The sequence below is a fragment of the Salmo salar genome, chromosome 08, assembly GCF_965601325.2.
Source record: "Salmo salar chromosome 08, fSalSal1, whole genome shotgun sequence".
In the NCBI taxonomy this organism is placed as follows: domain Eukaryota; kingdom Metazoa; phylum Chordata; class Actinopteri; order Salmoniformes; family Salmonidae; genus Salmo; species Salmo salar.
In genome coordinates this window covers 15,991,614-16,012,025 of record NC_138298.1, presented here as the reverse complement: position 1 = coordinate 16,012,025, position 20,412 = coordinate 15,991,614, and the positions used below count along the sequence as shown (strand labels likewise).

Here is a 20,412-nt window from a genome sequence, read left to right as displayed (position 1 = left end):
GGGAACTATCTCTGTCAGAGTATATAAGAGAGAACAATAGGATGTGACGTTCTCTTCTCTGTCTGCCCTGCGAGGTGTCACAGAGAGACCGTATATATACGAACAACTCATTTACCATACACGTGTTTGCATTAATTAAAGTACAAATAAATCAGAAGTTACTATGTGCTGACTATTTTGTTTGTTACCAGAATCGAATTGATGCAACTTTAACAGTAGTCTTTTTTACTTTTGCGGACATTTTTTTTACATTTCTGACCCGGACAAAATTCCCTAAGCACTTCGCAATTGTTTGTGTAGTTCAAGTCTGCAGACATTTGCTCATGTCCCGTCAGAACAGGATCTGCACACACATGTTCACATTTTCCGTCGGTTGCAAAACGCCACCATAGATTCTTCAACTAACCTGGTATCTGCGACACTCTTTGTTCTTGATTCTGGAAAAGTTAACTTATAAAACATATAAACAATTTGAGTGAGATATGCCTCTTGAATGTGTCTACATCTTTGTTTTGGTAGCACTGTGATGTACTGTCATCTACTTCTGCAAGTTGCTGCGTCTCATAGAAACAACTAGTTCCAGCAAAGCTGCTGGGAAATTCTAGATGTGCGGCAGCTATAATGGCGAGGAACCTTGTGTGGTACAAAACATGGATTTACTATTTTAGATTTTTTTTTCTGGTATTTGTAGAACCACCTGCAACTGGACACAGACATTTTCTAAGATCACTGTTTTCCATAATTGAGAACGAAGAGACTATCGGCAACACCATGTTAGTTGATAAATCTATGGCTGCGTTTTGCATAGACAAACCTGTAACGTCCAGTCATGGATACCAAAAATCTTTGTACACCAGATAATGTGACATAGCTAAATTGGAGTAGAATGCAGAACCTCTATCCTTAGCCTAGTTGTTGTAATTGTCAGGATTTTCATTTCTAGGCCAAACTACAATCCTTTGCGGTGATTTCTTTGATTCATTCTTCTCAGTTTTGTCTCATGATCTATTCAGCTCTCCTTCCCTGTGTCCCGCTCCCAGAAAATCAACCAAGTGCAATTCACCAAGCATAGGCTCGGCTGATTCACTCACCTGTGAGGAGAACCATCCTATTGCAGTTTGAACTAGCCCTGCCATCACTAATAGACATTGAGGCAAATGCATATGTGGTCTGTCTTTTCTTTGTGAGTTTTGTCTTTCACAGTTTGCATTGTAGAGTTGAAGAGCACCAAATCAGCAACTATACATACAACTATACATACACATGCTTGTTAAAGCATCTCGAAGACGAGCACGTGATGCCGTGGAGCTGAGCAGACGTTGACAAACCGAGCTCTTCAAAGTTATTCTATTATTACCTAAATAACAACGTTAAAACAATATTCTAACTTCGGCTGATAAATTGTCAAGCACTTACCTTCCCAAAGAGCCATGGACCTCCGACCAAGAGGCAAGAAGGACGACCAAAACGTTGTTGATTCCCAAGATAACGCTACAGCTAGCAAGATTAGCATTAGCCCTCATAACTCAGACGACAGTTCCAGACTGTTGCTCTTGGTAGCCTCTTGCGAGCCTGCCGACATGCTGGCTACTCTCCTCCGGGAAATTCAGGATGGTAACAAAGGTCTTTCTATGAAAATTGACAAGAAATCGGCTGAACACCATTCTTCCATTGACGACCTGAAATCCTCTATGAATGATCTCCTTTTGAGAACGGCTGAGTTGCGCATTAGCACAGTTGAAGATACCATCGCTCGACATGACCAGGTTCTGATACAACTGCAGAAGGACAACGCCTACCTCAAAATCAAGGTAGACCAGATGGAGAACCAGAGCAGACGTAGTAATATCCGTGTTCTTCACTCAATGGATCCCGGATGTCCTAGGCATAATCAACTTCACCAAGCCGCTGGAAATTGAACGCGCCCACAGAACATCAGCGCCGAAACCCCGGCCAGATGAGCCCCCACGGGCCGTCCTGATCAGGTTCCTCCGTTTCCAAGACAGAGAGACGATACTGCAACTCGCAAGAGCCAAAGGGGACATCGCCATCGATGGCAAGAGGGTCAGCCTTTTCCCCGATATGAGCGCGGATCTCGCCACAGACATCGCAAGCAGTTCAAACCTGCCGCCAAAGCACTGAAGGAGAAGAACATCACTGGCTACCTCATCTACCCTGCGCGGATGAAAGTTCAGTACAAAGGCCGAAACCATCTCTTCAACACACCTGGAGAAGTGTTCACTTTTCTCAAAGAACTGAACCGCGTCTGAACCAGGACGGTCTCTCTGGGGGATAAGATGCAGTTAGTTTTTCTCTTATCCGGACTGAACTGCTGATATCTTCTTGAAATTTGGATCCGTTTACCCCGCTATCCGGTCGCTATAATTGACTTGTACATTTTCAACTAACCGTCCCCCCCCCCCCCATGGTGAGTTCTATTACATTTACAGGGGAGTATATTTTGGTTTAGTCAATATCCACTGGGCGACGCAAATAAGTGGGCTTAGGGCCACTGCTCCCCCCCCCCCCCATTTATGTTTCTCTCCCGAAAAGAGACTCAAGCAGCCCTTACCGTGGGCAGTAAATATTCAGCCATAAATGTCTATTCACAACGTTAGTTTTCAACTTAGAGAGCTCGCAGGTTTTAGTTTACGCCAAGGTTTAGCTAGTAAGAACAAGATGGAAAGCGAGCAGCAACGTATCTCTACAAGTGGTTTCATGTTTGATTGTTGTTTTAGTCTGACAATCTGTGGGGGGGGGGTTACATGTTTATTGTTGTTTCCTTCCTAAAGAGAGACACAGGTCACTTCTGTGTTAAAACCAAAGTTGAAACATTTCCTGACTATTTACATATGAGAGATTTCCATTCGGTTACATATTTGAAACCCAACCTATGCTTAATCCACTAAAATATGTCACATTCAACGTAAAAGGTCTTAACAGCCTGATTTAAAAGGAAAAGTCTATAAGTACCTTTAAGAAATTAAAGGCTGACATTGTGTTTTTACAAGAAACATATCTTACAGCCAGTGAACACAACAAATTGAAGAGGGAATGGGTAGGACAAGTTTTTGCGTCCTCTTAACTCCAAAGCAAGAGGAACTGCAATTTTGATAAGTAGACACATCCCTTCTGTGTCAACAACACCATCTCTGATCCCTCGGGCAGGTTTGTTTTGGTGCAGGGCCATATGTATTCAGAGTCTTGGACCCTATTGAGTATTTATGCTCCTAACTTAGATGACCATATGTTTATACAGAATGTCTTCCTTCAGGTCGCTCAAGCACCACCAAGATGGCTACTGGTTGGAGGAGATTTTAATTTTTGTTTAGATACAGTTCTTGATAGATCCTCTGATAAACCCTCACTTCTTACCAAAGCCGGCAAGCTCACCATGTCATTCATGAAAGATCTCAATTTACTAGACATCTGGAGACAGTTGCACCCACAGGATAGGGACTACTCTTTTTATTCACACACACGCATAGATATCTTTTTACTATCGACCCAACTGTTTCATAGTGTTAGATATCGAGTATCTCCCCAGGTTGCTTAGTGACCATTCTCCTCTGGTATTATCAATCTCCATTCCTACCAAGGTAAATGGAGCATATAGATGGAGACTAAATTCTACACTCCTAAAGTAACCTGAATTTTGTGCATTCATCAAAGAGCAGATCAATATTTTTACTTTGACAATCAAACCCTCCGCTCCTGACAGTTTCATTCTTTGGGACACATTGAAAGCCTATCTGAGAGGACAGATCATTTCCTATACTAAAGGGTTGAAGAGAAAACATGGTGCTGAACTGAATGTCCTTGAATCTGAAATCTCTGAGCTAGAGAGAACCGACTAAAGATCTATACAGGCTTTTGGTAAATAAAAAACAAATATAATATTCTGAACACGTATCAAGTTGAGGGCCATCACTAAATCCAAACAGCGTTATTACGAGCTTGGAGAGAAAGTTCAAAGTATTGGCATGGCAACTGACAGAAGAGGAAAGTAAGAGGATAAGTAATGCTATAGAAACTCTTACTAATGAGATATTTCGACCCTACTGAAATGAATAATACTTTTAAGAAATACTATGAAGACCTCTACACTTCCCAATCAAGCGATGATCTATCAGAGATCGACTCCTCTCTCAACCTCCCATGCCTGTCAGAGGAAGACAGAGAGCGCCTGAGTGAACACTTCTCAGTTCCTGAATTGTTGGAGGCCATTAAATCCTTACCTTCTAATAAATCTCCTGGGGAGGATGGCTTCCCTCCAGAGTTCTATAAAGAATGTAGGGAGCTGTTGGTCCCCTACCTTTATGGAGGTACTTACAAGAAAGGGGAAAACCTGCTAAAGTGCGCCTCCTATAGACCAATCTCTCTCCTTAACACAGATTGTAAACTGGTCACCAAGATGCTGTCTAAGAGACGGGAGTCGTGTCTCCCCCTGTTGGAAAGGTTTGGTTTAGGCACCGTGTTTGTACATTTTATAAAATCACTCTACAAATCTCCTAAAACTAGGATTGCTACCAATGGGATTACTTCCTCCTCTTTCCCTCTCTATAGGGGGAACAGACAAGGTTGCCCAATTAGCCCCCACCTCTTCGCCATCGAACCGTTGGCTGAGGCCATTAGAACGTGCCCTGACATGCATGGCTTTGAGGTGGGCCCCCATACCCATAAGTTATCACTCTTTGCGGACGACCTTATCTTATTTCTAACAAACCCAGAACACTCCTCCTCTCACTTGCAGATCCTACTACAGTGTTATAGTTCTTTCTCTGGATATAAGGTCAATTTTGATAAAAGCTAAATCTTACCGTTGTCTGTCTTTGACCATCATACCATCAAGCACAAGTTTCCTTTTAGATGGTCGCCTATGGGCTTCACATATTTGGGCATAATAGTGGATGGTAACCTGAACAACCTCTATAAACTCAATCTGGCCAGTTTGTTGCAAAAGGTGGAGGGTGACCTGTGTAAATGGATGGATTTGCCTCACTACTGGGTAGAATTAATGTAATTAAAATGAATGTCCTGCCCAGATTTCTAAATTTGTTTCAATCTCTCCCTATTCCTGTGCCCGCAGCATTATTTTCCTCTCTCGACAAGCTGACCAGACGGTCTATCTGGCACGGCAAAACTCCTAGGGTTGGCCCGGATAAACGGGGCTTAAACCTCCCCAATTTTAGAATGTACTACCGGGCTGCACAGTCTAGATTTCTGGCTCAGAGGTTTGACAATGGTCCCTCTCCCTCATGGTTGAATATTGAAAAGCTTGAGGTAAATGATGACACTGGGGCAGAATTGTTTTACAAATGGGACAGAATCTATAACAACCATCACAGACAACCCTTTAATCATACATTCTGTCCTGGCATGGTGCAAACGGCATGAGCTGTTCAGACGAGAGGGATTTCTTTCCCCTAAAACCCCTCTATGGAACAATAGATTGATTCCTATGTTTTTCCAGAATAGTAACTTTCGACCATGGTCTGATAGGGGTATCACTCTTCTGTAACATTTATGAAGAGGGAGTTCTTATGTCTTTCGATCAGCTGAAACAGAAATACCACTTGTCTAACAGGGACTTCTTTAGCTACATACAACTACGAAACTTTATTAGGGTGACTCAAGGGACAATGGAACCTACCTAAGATGTCACCTATTGAACAACTCTGCCATGCAGACCAACCACTATTCAAGACCATTTCCAGTGTTTACGATGCTCTTATGTCAAGACTAACACTGCCTGAGCTAGATAAACCCTGACTTTAGATGGGAAAAAGATCTGGGTATTGATCTTGATGAGGGCCTATGGAGTGACCTAGGCAGGGATGGTGTTACATCCACATTGAACTCCAGATACAGACTGATCCAGTTTAATTTCCTCCATCAGCTCTATCACCCCATCTAGACTACACAAGTTCAACCCTGATATCTCCTCCCTGTGTTTTAGATGTGGCTCAGATGAAAGAACATTCCTCCATTCCACTTGGCAGTGTTCAAAACTACACGGTTTCTGGCAGGGGGTATGCGATACCATATCCTCAATTCACGGGGTTGCATTCCCTTTAGACCCGGAGGTCTGTCTACTGGGTAACTTTACTAACACCAATCTTAGGCAAAGCCATACTATAAAGCTAACAGAAATATTGCTAGCGATTGCCAAGAAATGTATTGCCTTGAAATGGAAATCGGATTCCCCCCTGCCAGTTGCAATGTGGCTATCGGAAGTTAATAGTTGTATCCCACTGGAGAAAATCACTTACTGCTTGAGGAATAAGTTAGTCATTCTACAGAATTTGGCAACCTTTTGACTATATGGAGAATCTCCCCCCACATCACATTGATTGAATCTCTATAAAATCCTTATATAATGTTTCACACGTAATGTATAATATGTAGCTTACGGCAGGTGACCATATGAACCAAAGTCTCATTTTTTATTTTACTCTTTATTATGACTTATTGTGTTTGTATATATAATTATTATTTGTATTTTTTTGTTACGCTCGTCTGTTAGTCACTTTGTCAATCTTTTCACTTTTGTTTTGAATGTTCTTAATTGGAAAATGCAAAAATAAAATATTCCAAAAGAAAAGCATCTCGAAGACTAAATTCAATATAGAATCAGTTTGACGAGGTGACAAACAGATTGTTTTACAATTGTAACATGCAGTGATAAGAATTCTATTGCCCCTGTCAGGAGCCCAAGCTGTGTGGTCCAGCGACGAGAAATCTTAAATTGCATTCCGCTAAGGCACTTCACTCGCTCTAAATCAGTTGGCTACATTGGTGACCAGGGTGGGATCATTTTGTTAGAGGGGAACACTGACGCATGTATTGACTACAGTTCTACAATCTCCATCAGAAGCTCTGGATTTTGACATAGATGGTGAAGCTCTCATTTCTGGTCTGCAACATTGTAAGATTGTGCCTCCCATGGCACTTCTCTTTGTATACACTGGTAGGTTACACTATATTTAGATACTTAAAATACTGCCTGAGACACCTTTTGCTATTTGTCTTCATACTTAATAAATGGTGAAACACAACGTGATAGTGTTCTTTATTCGAATGTAAGTGGGGAGAACAAGTATTTGATAACCTGCATAATCAGCAGTGTTTCCTACTTACAAAGCATGTAGAGGTCTGTAATTTATCATAGGTACACTTCAACTGTGAGAGATGGAATCTAAAAACAAAAATCCAGAAAATCACATTGTATGATTTTTAAGTAAATAATTTGCATTTTATTGCATGACATAAGTATTTGATCACCTACCAACCAGTAAGAATTCCGGCTCTCACAGACCTGTTAGTTTTTCTTTAAGGAGCCCTCCTGTTCTCCACTCATTACCTGTATTAACTGCACCTGTTTGAACTCGTTACCTGTATAAAAGACACCTGTCCACGAGGTGAGAGACTTATCACGGTTCTACGTCTTAATGCCGGATTTCTGCTTGCTTGAACGCCAATAAATCAGATACATGAAAACAGCGCGCATTCCCTTTTCATTTAGCCACACCCTTTGAACAATGGCGCCTACCAATAGCAACCTTTCTCTTCAGTGTAAACGGAAGTAAACAATGACAGAACAATTTTCACATTAGCTTTTTTATTTAGACGTTAATTAACACCATGGAACTCAAAATATGACTAATTTAACTGTCCGGCATCACATACTTACCACATGAACAGTTCGTTTTTAATTCGCGTTGGAGACAGGACTTGGTTGATAGATGTTATTTAGGTAAAGCTAAGAATGGCTAATTGTATGGTTTTTCACACTCAAATAGCCTCCATCATGGAGGTGCTAGCGAATGCAGCTGTTGCAGATATCTGTAAACTCGTAGACGACGACTATGCAGTGTTTCGTTTGGAAATAACTCAAAGCCAGAAAGAAAACAGGGCATTGCGGAGGAAACTACAGCTTCTGGAACTGAAGGTGGCACGGGAGCGCGTCTGCGCCAGTCGTCCCAGTAGTGTCAAGATCGTCGACCGATACAGAGGAATGGAAAGAGGTGCATTTCCGTCCCCCGCGCATGTGTTCAGATGTATTACCCATAATTTTGGATAGTATCCTATTCCCCTGATTACTTAGAGATCTTGCACAAAGACGCACTTTGATTTAACCAGATTGATTTACTGCATTTCCTGGTATTTAATCATCGAAAACAATGTGATGCATGGAACATCATCAATCGATCTACAAATAGTATAACAAGAAGTTATGCAAAGTGTTAATTTACATCCTTCTAGACAGTGTCAAAACTGTCACTAGTGTACATTATACAGTTGAGCATTGACGGTACCTAATAACCTAACCACGTCTTTCCCCCCAATCACTCTCTCAGGTGAAGGACATCTCACTGGAGGCCACAGGAGCTTTGTGAAGCCAGCAGGACACAATACATGGAGAGATGACCAACCAATCACTGTTGATGAGGGGAGTGGAACCTCAACCCAGCACATTATCGTGATAGAGGTCAGTGTAATAGTGTTACATTAAAATTACATATCAAATGTAGCTCTTATTTCAGAAAGACTCCTCAGCTATTCATCTGCTTACATTATCTGCCATAAGGGAGATTGTGAGACTTCCCTACAACATTGTTAACCGATTCAACTCATGTTCCGGTAATAACGTCCCCTCTTCTTGTGTCAGTCTGCAGATGCAGAGGGTGCAGGTCCTGGGGTCAAGCATGAGAGGTCTGACGGAGAGGAGGACCCACTACACAGCAGAAACATCCAGACTGAAGCAGCGGCTGGAGTGTCGAACTCTGTAGCCATGGAAGAACTCTCAACTGCTTCCACGCTCCAGTCCAAGACCCGATGCAGCATTACAGAGGCCAGTGGAACACCAGACGCCATCCTCAAGTCAGAGACAGTCACAGAAACACAAAGGCTCTTACACACAGGATCTGACCACGGACCAGATCCAGAGAGACTGGAGCTGGGGCCACTGGGCTGTCCTTCTGCTCCTGGCTCAGAGTATTTACTTTACGGTAACCCAAGCCCGAGGATGGTTCATTCCCATCGGGACTCAGGTGATGTGTTAGAATCTGGTAATGATCCGTCTTGTTCTTACACTACAGAGATGGACCCTGACAACATGCCCTTGGGTTTAGAGACACAGACTGATCTGTCTAGAGGGGACTGGAACCAGTACAGTAGTAGTGTATACCCTGAAGGGTGCCTAGCTAAGAAAGTGGAGGTTATAGTTGTAGATGAGGTAACTGTGAAAGTGGAGGGCGACGCTCCTCCCACATGGAATGTAGACGAGACTCACTTAGGAGAAGATCACTCACAAGGCAGAGATTTCTTAAATTACAGGGAAAGCTTGGAGACAAATACAAATATTGCGACCCACTCCCCTTTCCACGCACTCAGGGATTGTGAGCCAGTGTCCACGTCGATGGGGCCTTCTGATTCACACGGCCGCGTCCTTTTCAATCAGGTATTGAACTCAAATGACAGGGCTAGAGCCCAGGCTCAGAGAGGGGGAGCCACATCAGGCAATAGTAAAGAGAAACGGTTCCTCTGCATGTTCTGTAACAAAGGCTTCAGCTGCCCCCAGAAGGTGGAGATCCACCAGAGGGTCCACACAGGGGTGAAACCCTTCAGCTGTTCCCAGTGTCACATGCGCTTCGCCCAGGCTTGCAACCTGAAGAGGCACCAGAGGGTCCACACAGGGATGAAACCCTTCAGCTGTAGCCAGTGTCACATGCACTTCTCCCACTCATCAAGCCTGAAGAGGCACCAGACGGTCCACACAGGTGAGAAATCCTACAGCTGCCCCCAGTGTAAGAAGAGGTTTTCCCACCAGCACCAGCTGAAGATGCACCTGAAGGTCCATATGGGAGAAAAGCATTTTGTCTATACGCAAGAGGTTCTCAGAGAGGAACTTCCTCAGGATACACCAGCAGAAAAAACATTCCACTCTATAACATAGACCAGATATTGTTAACATAAGGCGCGACAAGCAATTTGATAAAATGGAGGAAATCGGTGAACTTGCATTAGTTTCTAAATTGCGTTGGTTTTCCCTAAATGGCTATTTATTCGTTGTTTTGTTTGGAGCCGCTCCTGTCAATGTTGTGTATGGACACTCACCTGATTACACATAGAAGTAGGTCTAGGCTACCTGGCCTGTGCGCAAATGTATAAATGTGCTCATTTGGGGATGTCTGATACTATTTCTGATTGTCTTAACTCACTGCCACTAATGAGCTAGGGAGCTTCTCAAAGTAATTTTTTTCTTCTCCTCAAACAGCAAGTAGCTTAAACAAAGTCTGTTTTTACATTATTAAGAATGACAGTAGTTCCACAATAACCAGGTTTCCATCGAACCCTTTTATGTAAGTAAATTACATGTCGGATAAAAATATTCACAACAGGCCTGATGGAAACAGCAAGTTTGTCGGTAAACTTTCCAGATGTCGACAAAACAAAATACGTTAAACAAGGTGGGATCTTTGTCAGTAAAATTTATAATGCGAGAAATGGTGGTAGAAACGCTTTTATGCGCAAATATTGATATAATAATCATATCGAAATAAACTTGGAGTCACACAAGGATATGTTGTGTGGTTCTCCCACTACGACTCGGGAAAGCATGTAGTTTATTAGACTACAGATGAAATAAATGATGATGAACTTCACAGGGTGGTTCAAGTGATGAGCTTGATGCTCCTTTCCAATAAATATTGAGGGTCTTACTCTGGTGACATAATGATTGATGCTTGGGTGCTGTTTAACAGATCAAAATAAGCTATTTTGTCCATAATAATCTTATCACGTAGACTATATACCCACACTTTATCTGCGTGTTGTTGGCTAGAGCGCACGTGCCATCAGTAAAATTGAGAATAGGATCGAAACCAATTTATCGGCACATGGGAATTTAACCACAAAAGTAATTTTTATGTGCACTACCTCATCACATACTACCTGTTATCTGCAACAAGAAAGGCCTTTACTGTACTTGTGCATGTGACATTTAAACAGGAAACACCCCTCTGGTTGTAAAATGTGCATATTGTTTTTATGCAGATTTTAGAATATTCACATGAAAATCTGTCGCCAATTGGATGGAAACCTAGCTAATGTATTTGAAAAATCTTTCCAGCTCTCTCCCTTCCGATAACCACGGAGCCTAGGCGTGAAAGGGAAAATTGTTTTCACTGGATCAGAGCATGACATCATAAAATACCTGATTAATTGTTATCCTTTGCGCAAATAGAGCTGGCTCTGTACGGAACTCACTGGCACGAGAAACTCTGAGGGCCCAGAATGGTTGATACAATGCTGCAAGTTTGCAAGTGGGAGATTCAGACCGGACCCAGTTGATACAATGTTTCAAGTTCTTTGCAGACAGGCGGAGTAGAGAGAGAAATGCGATTGAAAGAACATGAACAAACTGCTATGCGTAGCCAATGTGATTGGATAGGAGACTTATTTTTATCAGGATATTTTCTATCTGAAATATTTTTATTTGTTGGCTTTATGTAGGCTATTTTTATGTAGGCTATTTTTAACTAGAAGTTACTTGCATTGGTTATCAAAAAGAAAGGAGGACCAAGGCACACTTCATATAATTAATGAAAATGCCTTTATTTGTATGGAAACAATGTTTTTTTTTTTTAATCTGACGCATTTCAGCTGCATGGCCTTCATCAGGGAGTACAAAGAAATGATAATACAATGTTCTCTTGAACAGTTTTTTCCAAACAGCCCTAATTTGAAGAGGGAGTGGTTACAAAATTGATTGGACAACACCTAGTAAGAAATACTATACACATTAAAAAGTGAAATACTATAGTATATTTTATCAAAAACTTAAACTCCAAGCTAGAAGCAACAGAATGCCTAGAAAGGTAGTTCTAACCTTAAATATGACTGGGCAAAGTGCCAAGAATAGGAAAGCGATCTATTCCATAGCGCACTAGAACACAGCAAACATAGACAACAACAATCTAGACATAGCTGAGGGCAATAGAGCAAAATGTCCACTAGATGACAGCAAATGGACCTATCACGACCCTACAGGAAAGGTGAGAAATCCATATTTTTCATTTAAACCTGGGTACTTAGTGGCCTGTAGTTTGTAAATCCAAAAACCTTCCCTTTGGTTTAGCTGTTTAAGACGGTCCCCTTTTCTAATTGAGGCCGGAACATGATCAATACCCATAGCTTGCAGGGTTGCCATGGTGTATGGACTTGTAGTGCCTTGCATTTGGTATATAGGCCTATCTCTGCATTAAGTTCTTTAGCTGCCAATGGCTCAAGGTGTATCATACAATGTGTCCATTTTGCAGAGGCAGGCGCTCTTGCATTAGATTCATTTGAACTTTTAGATCATTTTGATTTAGATTAGAATTTAGATTAACCACATGACAATGATTTGAATGTTATTATATTTTAAATTAAACTGTTCCACGAAAATGTGCATATGAAAGTCATAACTTGCACGCAGACCGGTAGAAATGGTAAGATAAATTGGCACTGCACATGAAAAAGGTTATAGAAAGCAACCATTTCACTCGATAGTTTGACGTTTAGATCAAACCCTGCATTATTAGCAGAAAATATCCAAAGATGCATTTGGAATAATAGATTTCAGAGTTGAATACCCCTGGGTAGAATATTGCATCCAGACATTGTGTGATATACATTGAGCATACCGAACACCTTCCTAATATTGAGTTGCACCCCCCCCTTTTGCCCTCAGAACAGCCTCAATTCGTCGGGGCATGGACTCTACAAGGTTTCGAAAGCATTCCACATGGATGCTGACTCATGTTGACTCCAATACTTCCCACAATTGTGTGGGAAGCATTGGTTGGTTGGCTGTCTTTTGGGTGGTGGATCACTCTTGATACACACAGAACTGTTGAGCGTGAAAAACCTAGCAGCGTTGCAGTTCTTGACACAAACCGGTGCGCCTGGCACCTACTACCATACCACATTCAAAGACACTTAAATTGTCTGTTTTGCCCATTAACCATCTGAATGGCACACATATAGTACCAGTCAAAAGTTTGGACACACCTACTCATTCAAGGGTCTTTCTTAATTTTTACTATTTTCTACATTGTGGAATAATAGTGAAGACATCAAAACTATGAAATAATACGTATGGAATCATGTCGTAAGCAAAAAAGCATTAAACAAATCAAAATATTTTAGATTCTTCAAAGTAGCCACTCTTTGCCTTGATGACAGCTTTGCACACTCTTGGCATTCTCTCAACCAGCTTCACCTGGAATGCTTTTTCAACAGTCTTGAAGGAGTTCCCACATATGCTGAGCACTTGTTGGCTGCTTTTCCCTCACTCTGCAGTACAACTCATCCCAAACCATCTCATTTGGGTTGAGGTTGGGTGATTGTGGAGGCCAGGTCATCTGATGCAGCACTCCATCACTCTCCTTTTTGGTCAAATAGCCCTTACACAGCCTGGAGGTGTGTTGGGTCATTGTCCTGTTGAAAAACTAATTATAGTCCCACTAAGTACAAACCAGATGGGATGGCATTTCCCTTCAGAATGCTGCTGTAGCCATGCTGGTTAAGTGTGCTTGAATTTTAAATAAATCGCAGACAGTGTCACCAGCAAAGCACCATCACACCTCCTACATGCTTCACGGTGGGATCCACACATGCGCAGATCATCAGTTCCCCTACTCTGCGATTCACAAAGACACGGCTGTTAGATTTTTGTTTCTCAAATTAGGACTCATCAGACCAAAGGACAGATTTCCACCGGTCTAATGTCCATTGCTCGTGTTTCTTGGCCTAAGCAAGTCTCTTCTTCTTATTGGTGTCCTTTTAGTAGTGGTTTCTTTGCAGCAATTCGACCATGGCCTGATTCACGCAGTCTCCTCTGAACAGTTGAGTTACTTGAACTCTGTGAAGCTTTTATTTGGGCTGCAATTTCTAAGGCTGGTAACTCCAATGAACTTATCCTCTGCAGCAGAGGTAACTCTGGGTATTCCTTTCCTGTGGCGGTCCTCATGAGAAACAGTTTCATCATAGCACTTGATGGTTTTTGCGACTTCACTTGAAGAAACTTTTTTTTAAAGTTCTTGACATCTTCTGGATTGACTAAACTTCATGTCTTAAAGTAATGATAGACATTTTGTTTCTCTTTTGCTTATGAGCTGTTCTTGCCATAATATGGACTTGGTCATTTACCAAATAGGGCTATCTTCTGTATACCACGCCTATCTTGTCACAACACAACTGATTTGGCTCAAAGGCATTAATTTGGGGAATTTCTTTCCTTCTTAACAAGACACATCTGTTAATTGAAATGCATTCCAGGTGACTACCTCATGAAGCTGGTTGAGAGAATGCAAAGCTGTCATCAAGGCAAAGGGTGGCTACTTTGAAGAATCTGTTTAACACTTTTTTGATTACTACATGATTCCATGTGTTCACTATTATTCTACAATGTCGAAAATAGTAAGAATTAAGAAAAACCCTTGAATGAGTAGGTGTGTCAACTTTTCACTGGTACTGTACACAATCCATGTCTCAATTGTCTAAAGGCCTAAAAATACTTATTTAACTCGTCTCCTCTCCTTTATCTACACTGATTGAAGTGGATTTAAAAAGTGACATCAATAAGGGATCCTAGCTTTCACCTGGTCAGTCTGTCATGGAAATAGCAGATGTTCTTAATGTTTTGTATACTTATACAGTGTATAAGTTTAAAATTCAGGCAAAAGAGTAAAATGTTTCTCATCAGACCACAGAATCTTTTGCCTTATGCTCTGAGTCTTTCACGTGCCTTTTTGCAAACTCCAGGCGTGCTGTCTGTCGTGCCTTTTTCTCAGGAGTGGCTTCCGTCTGGCCACTCTCCCATAAAGCCCATATTGGTTAAGTGCTGTAGAGATTGTTGTCCTTCTGGCAGGTGCTCCCATCTCAGCCAAGGAACTCTGTAGTTCTGTCAAAGTGGTCATTGGGTTCTTGGTCACCTCCCTGACCAAGGTTCTTCTTTCTAGTTTGGTCAGACAGCCAGCTGTTGGCAGAGTCTCGGTTGTTCCATATTTTTTTCCAATGTCCCAATGACGGAGACCACTATGCTCTTGGAAACTTTCAACACTCTAGAAATTGTTTTATAACCTTCCATAGATATATCTCACAGATCTATGGACAATTTGTTGGACTTCCTGGTATAGTTTCTGCTCTGACAGACACTTCTTTGAGATTGGATTGGCAGATCACATCCAACATTTAGGTGCATACACTGTCACCTACTGTACTGGAGTGTGAGGCCAATCACGGCCTACCTGCATTAAATTCTCATTAGTCCTGTTCCTCCAAGAAAGTGAAATAAAGCCCAAGACACCACATTCCTCCCCCCACTACACCACCCAAACCCCAACCAGCGCCTCTAACCTTCTCACATAATCTCTCCCTATCTACAGTTGAAGTCAGATGTTTACATACACTTAGGTTGGAGTCATTAAAACTCATTTTTCAACCGCTCCACAAATTTCTTGTTAACAAACTATCGTTTTGGCAAGTCTGTTAGGACATCTACTTTGTGCATGACACAAGTAATTTTTCCAACAATTGTTTACAGATAGATTATTTCACTTATAATTCACTGATCACAATTCCAGTTGGTCAGAAGTTTACACACACTAAGTTGACTGTGCCTTTAAACAGCGTGGAAAATTCCAGAAAATGATGTCATGGCTTTAGAAGCTTCTGATAGGCTAATTGACATAATTTGAGTCAGTTGGAGGTGGATGTATTTCAAGGCCTACCTTCAAACTCAGTGCCTCTTTGCTTGACATCATGGAAAAATCAAAAGAAATCAGCCAAGACCTCAAAAAATTGTAGACCTCCACAAGCCTGGTTCATCCTTGGGAGCAATTTCCAAATGCCTGAAGGTACCACGTTCATCTGTACAAACAATAGTACGCAAGTACACTGCTCCAAAAAATAAAGGGAACACTTAAACAACACAATGTAACTCCAAGTCAATCACACTTCTGTGAAATCAAACTGTCCACTTAAATTTCACATGCTGTTGTGCAAATGGAATAGACAACAGGTGGAAATTATAGGCAATTAGCAAGACACCCCCAATAAAGGAGTGGTTCTGCAGGTGGTGACCACAGACCACTTCTCAATTCCTATGCTTCCTGGCTGATGTTTTGGTCACTTTTGAATGCTGGCGGTGCTTTCACTCTAGTGGTAGCATGAGACAGAGTCTACAACCCACACAAGTGGCTCATGTAGTGCAGTTCATCCAGGATGGCACATCAATGCTGTGGCAAGAAGGTTTGCTGTGTCTGTCAGCGTAGTGTCCGGAGCATGGAGGCGCTACCAGGAGACAGGCCAGTACATCAGGAGACGTGGAGGAGGCCGTAGGGGGGCAACAACCCAGCAGCAGGACCGCTACCTCCGCCTTTGTGCAAGGAGGAGCAGGAGGAGCACTGCCAGAGCCCTGCAAAATGACCTCCAGCAGGCCACAAATGTGCATGTGTCTGCTCAAACGGTCAGAAACAGACTCCATGAGGGTGATATGAGGGCCCGACGTCCACAGGTGGGGGTTGTGCTTACAGCCCAACACCGTGCAGGACGTTTGGCATTTGCCAGAGAAGACCAGGATCGGCAAATTCGCCACTGGCGCCCTGTGCTCTTCACAGATGAAAGCAGGTTCACACTGAGCACGTGACAGACGTGACAGAGTCTGGAGACGCCGTGGAGAATGTTCTGCTGCCTTCAACATCCTCCAGCATGACCGGTTTTGCGGTTGGTCAATCATGGTGTGGGGTGGCATTTCCTTGGGGGGCCGCACAGCCCTCCATGTGCTCGCCAGAGGTAGCCTGACTGCCATTAGGTACCGAGATGAGATCCTCAGACCCCTTGTGAGACCATATGCTGGTGCGGTTGGCCCTGGGTTCCTCCTAATGCAAGACAATGCTAGACCTCATGTGGCTGGAGTGTGTCAGCAGTTCCTGCAAGAGGAAGGCATTGATGCTATGGACTGGCCCGCCCGTTCCCCAGACCTGAATCCAATTGAGCACATCTGGGACATCATGTCTCGCTCCATCCACCAACGCCACGTTGCACCACAGACTGTCCAGGAGTTGGCGGATGCTTTAGTCCAGGTCTGGGAGGAGATCCCTCAGGGGACTATACGCCACCTCATCAGGAGCATGCCCAGGCGTTATAGGGAGGTCATACAGGCACGTGGAGGCCACACACACTACTGAGCCTCATTTTGACTTGTTTTAAGGACATTACATCAAAGTTGGATCAGCCTGTAGTGTGGTTTTCCACTTTAATTTTGAGTGTGACTCCAAATCCAAGGTTGATAAATTGGATTTCCATTGATTATTTTTGTGTGATTTTGTTGTCAGCACATTCAACTATGTAAAGAAAAAAGTGTTTAATAAGATTATTTCATTCATTCAGATCTAGGATGTGTTATTTTAGTGTTCCCTTTATTTTTTTGAGCAGTGTATAAACACCATGGGACCACACAGCCGTCATATTGCTCAGGAAGGAGATGAGTTCTGTCTCCTAGAGATGAACATACTTTGGTGCGAAAAGTGCAAATCAATCCCAGAATAAAAGCAAAGGACTTGTGAAGATGCTGGAGGAAACAGGTACAAAAGTATCTATATCCACAGTAAAACAAGTCCTATATCGACATAACCTGAAAGGCCACTCAGCAAGGAAGAAGCCACTGCTCCAAAACCACCATAAAAAAGGCAGACTACGGTTTGAAACTGCACATGGGGACAAAGATCGTACTTTTTAGAGAAATGTCCTCTGGTCTGATGAAACAAAAATAGAACTGTTTGGCCATAATGACCATCGTTATGTTTGGAGGAAAAAGGGGGAGACTTGCAAGCCGAAGAACACCATCCCAACAGTGAAGCACGGGGGTGGCAGCATCATGTTGTGGGGGTGCTTTTCTGCAGGAGGGACTGGTGCACTTCACGAAATATATGGCATCATGTGGAAGGAAAATTGTGTGGCTATATTGAAGCAACATCTCAAGACATCAGTCAGGAAGTTAAAGCTTGGTCGCAAATGGGTCTTCCAAATGGACAATGACTCCAAGCATACTTCCAAAGTTGTGGCAAAATGGCTTAAGGACAACAAAGTCAAGGTATTGGAGTGGCCATCAAGGCCCTGACCTCAATCCTATAGTGAAAATTTGTGGGCAGAACTGAAAAAGCGTGTGCGAGCAAGGAGGCCTACAAACCTGACTCAGTTACACCAGCTCTGTCAGGAGGAATGAGCCAAAATTCACCCAACTTACTGTGGGAAGCTTGTGGAAGATTACCCGAAACATTTGACCCAAGTTAAACAATTTAAAGGCAATGCTACCAAATACTAATTAGTGTATGTAAACTTCTGACCCACTGGGAATGTGATGAAAGAAATAACATCTGAAATAAATCACTCTACTATTATTCTGACATTTCACATTCTTAAAATGAAGTGGTGATCCTAACTGACCTAAAAAAAGGAATTTTTACTAGGATTAAATGTCAGGAATTGTGAACTGAGTTTAAATGTATTTGACTAAGGTGTATGTAAACGTCTGACGTCAACTGTACATATGAGATGAGTAATGCAAGATATGTGAACATTATTAAAGTGGCATTATTAAAACATCTTAAGCCCTTTTACAATTTTCGCCTAAAATGACATACCCAAATCTAACTTCCTGTAGCTCAGGATCTGAAGCAAGGATATGCATATTCTTGATACCGGTTTGAAAGGAAACACTTTGAAGTTTGGAAATGTGAAATGAATGTAGGAGAATATAAGTCATTAGATCTGGTAAAAGATAATACAAAGAAAAAAACATGCGTTTTTTTGTATTTTTTGTTGTACCATCTTTGAAATGCAAGAGAAAGGCCATAATGTATTATTCCAGCCCAGGCACAATTTAGATTTTGGCCACTAGATGGCAGCAGTGAATGTGCAACGTTTTACACTGATCCAAAAAACCATTGCATTTCTGTTCAAAATGTTGTATCAAGACTGCCCAAATGTGCCTAATTGGTTTAGTAATAACTTTAAGTTCATAACTGTGCACTCTCCTCAAACAATAGCATGGTATTATTTCACTATAATAGCTATTGTAAATTGGATGGTGCAGTTAGATTAACAAGAATTTAAGCTTTCTGACAATATCAGAAATGTCTATGTCCTGTAAAATGTTCTTGTTACTTACAACCTCATGCTAAATGCATTAGCCTACGTTAGCTCAACTGTCCAGCGGGGGACCCACCGATCCTGTAGGTTTTAAAGTGACGAGTGATCCATTTATTAAAGTGGCCAATGATTTCAAGTCTGTACAGAGGCTGCTGCCTATCTGTGTTTGTGATGGCTGCTTAACAATCTGAGCCTAATGATGAGCTTGGATGGTACTATGGTGTTGAATGCTGAGCTGTAGTCAATGAACAGCATTCTTACATAGGTATTCCGTTTGTCCAGATGGGATAGGGCAGTGCGCAGTGTTATGGCGATTGCATCGTCTGTAGACCTCAGCTCAGTGTCATAGCAAAGGGGTGTGAATACTTATGTAAATGAGATATCTATTTCATTTTCAATAAATTTGCTAAAATGTCCAAACATGTTTTCACTTTGTCATTATGGTGTATTGTGTGTAGAAAAACAATACATTCCATCAATTTTGAACTACTTAATTTTTTCCCCAAAACACTTAATGAGAAAATGTATGCAGATTTTTTGTTGAGATGTGTGGTTTTCATATGGTGTATTTAAAACTTAATGTTAAATAGAATGAAAATTACAATTGTTTAAGAATTTGTTTGAGACCCCCGTTAATATACGTAACATCTGATCTCACCCTATTCTGCATACACATTTTCTAAATATAACTACCGTAATTTCCGGACTATTAAGCGCACCTGAATATAAGCCGCACCCACTGAATTTAAAAATATATATTATTTTGAACATAAATAAGCCGCACATGTCTATAAGCCGCAGGTGCCTACCCGTACATTGAAACAAATGAACTTCACACAGGCTTTAACGAAACACGGCTTGTAACAAAAATAAATAGGCTTTAACGAAACACGGCTTGTAACAAAAAAAAAAAGTGCAGTAAGCTTTAGTTGTCTTTTTGCACTGAGTCAATTCCTCACGCTGCTGTTTCCAACGTCTTGTCATCGACTCATTAAGACCAAGCTCCCGTGCAGCAGCTCTATTTCCTTTTCCAACAGCCAGATCAATCGCCTTCAACTTGAAAGCTGCATCACATGCATTTCTCCGTGTCTTTGCCATGATGAGGGTGACAAAATGACTACCGTAATCAGAATGATGGGAAGTTTGAGAGCGCTCGATTTAATCTAAACAGTAAACAAAAAAGTTGTTTGACCTTAACCCGTTCGGCAATTT

At 41.9% G+C, this 20,412-nt stretch overlaps 1 protein-coding gene across 1 annotated transcript; it reads left to right on the top strand.

Moving 5' to 3' along the window:
* The first annotated feature begins 7,510 nt into the window (after nt 1-7,510).
* On the top strand, nt 7,511-12,452 carry LOC106610115 (uncharacterized). Its single transcript, XM_014209285.3, has 3 exons — nt 7,511-8,027; nt 8,361-8,491; nt 8,672-12,452. Exons 1-3 carry the CDS (start codon nt 7,769-7,771, stop codon nt 9,956-9,958), a joined length of 1,677 nt encoding a protein of 558 aa, XP_014064760.3. The 5' UTR covers nt 7,511-7,768; the 3' UTR covers nt 9,959-12,452.
* Nucleotides 12,453-20,412: the final 7,960 nt, after the last annotated feature.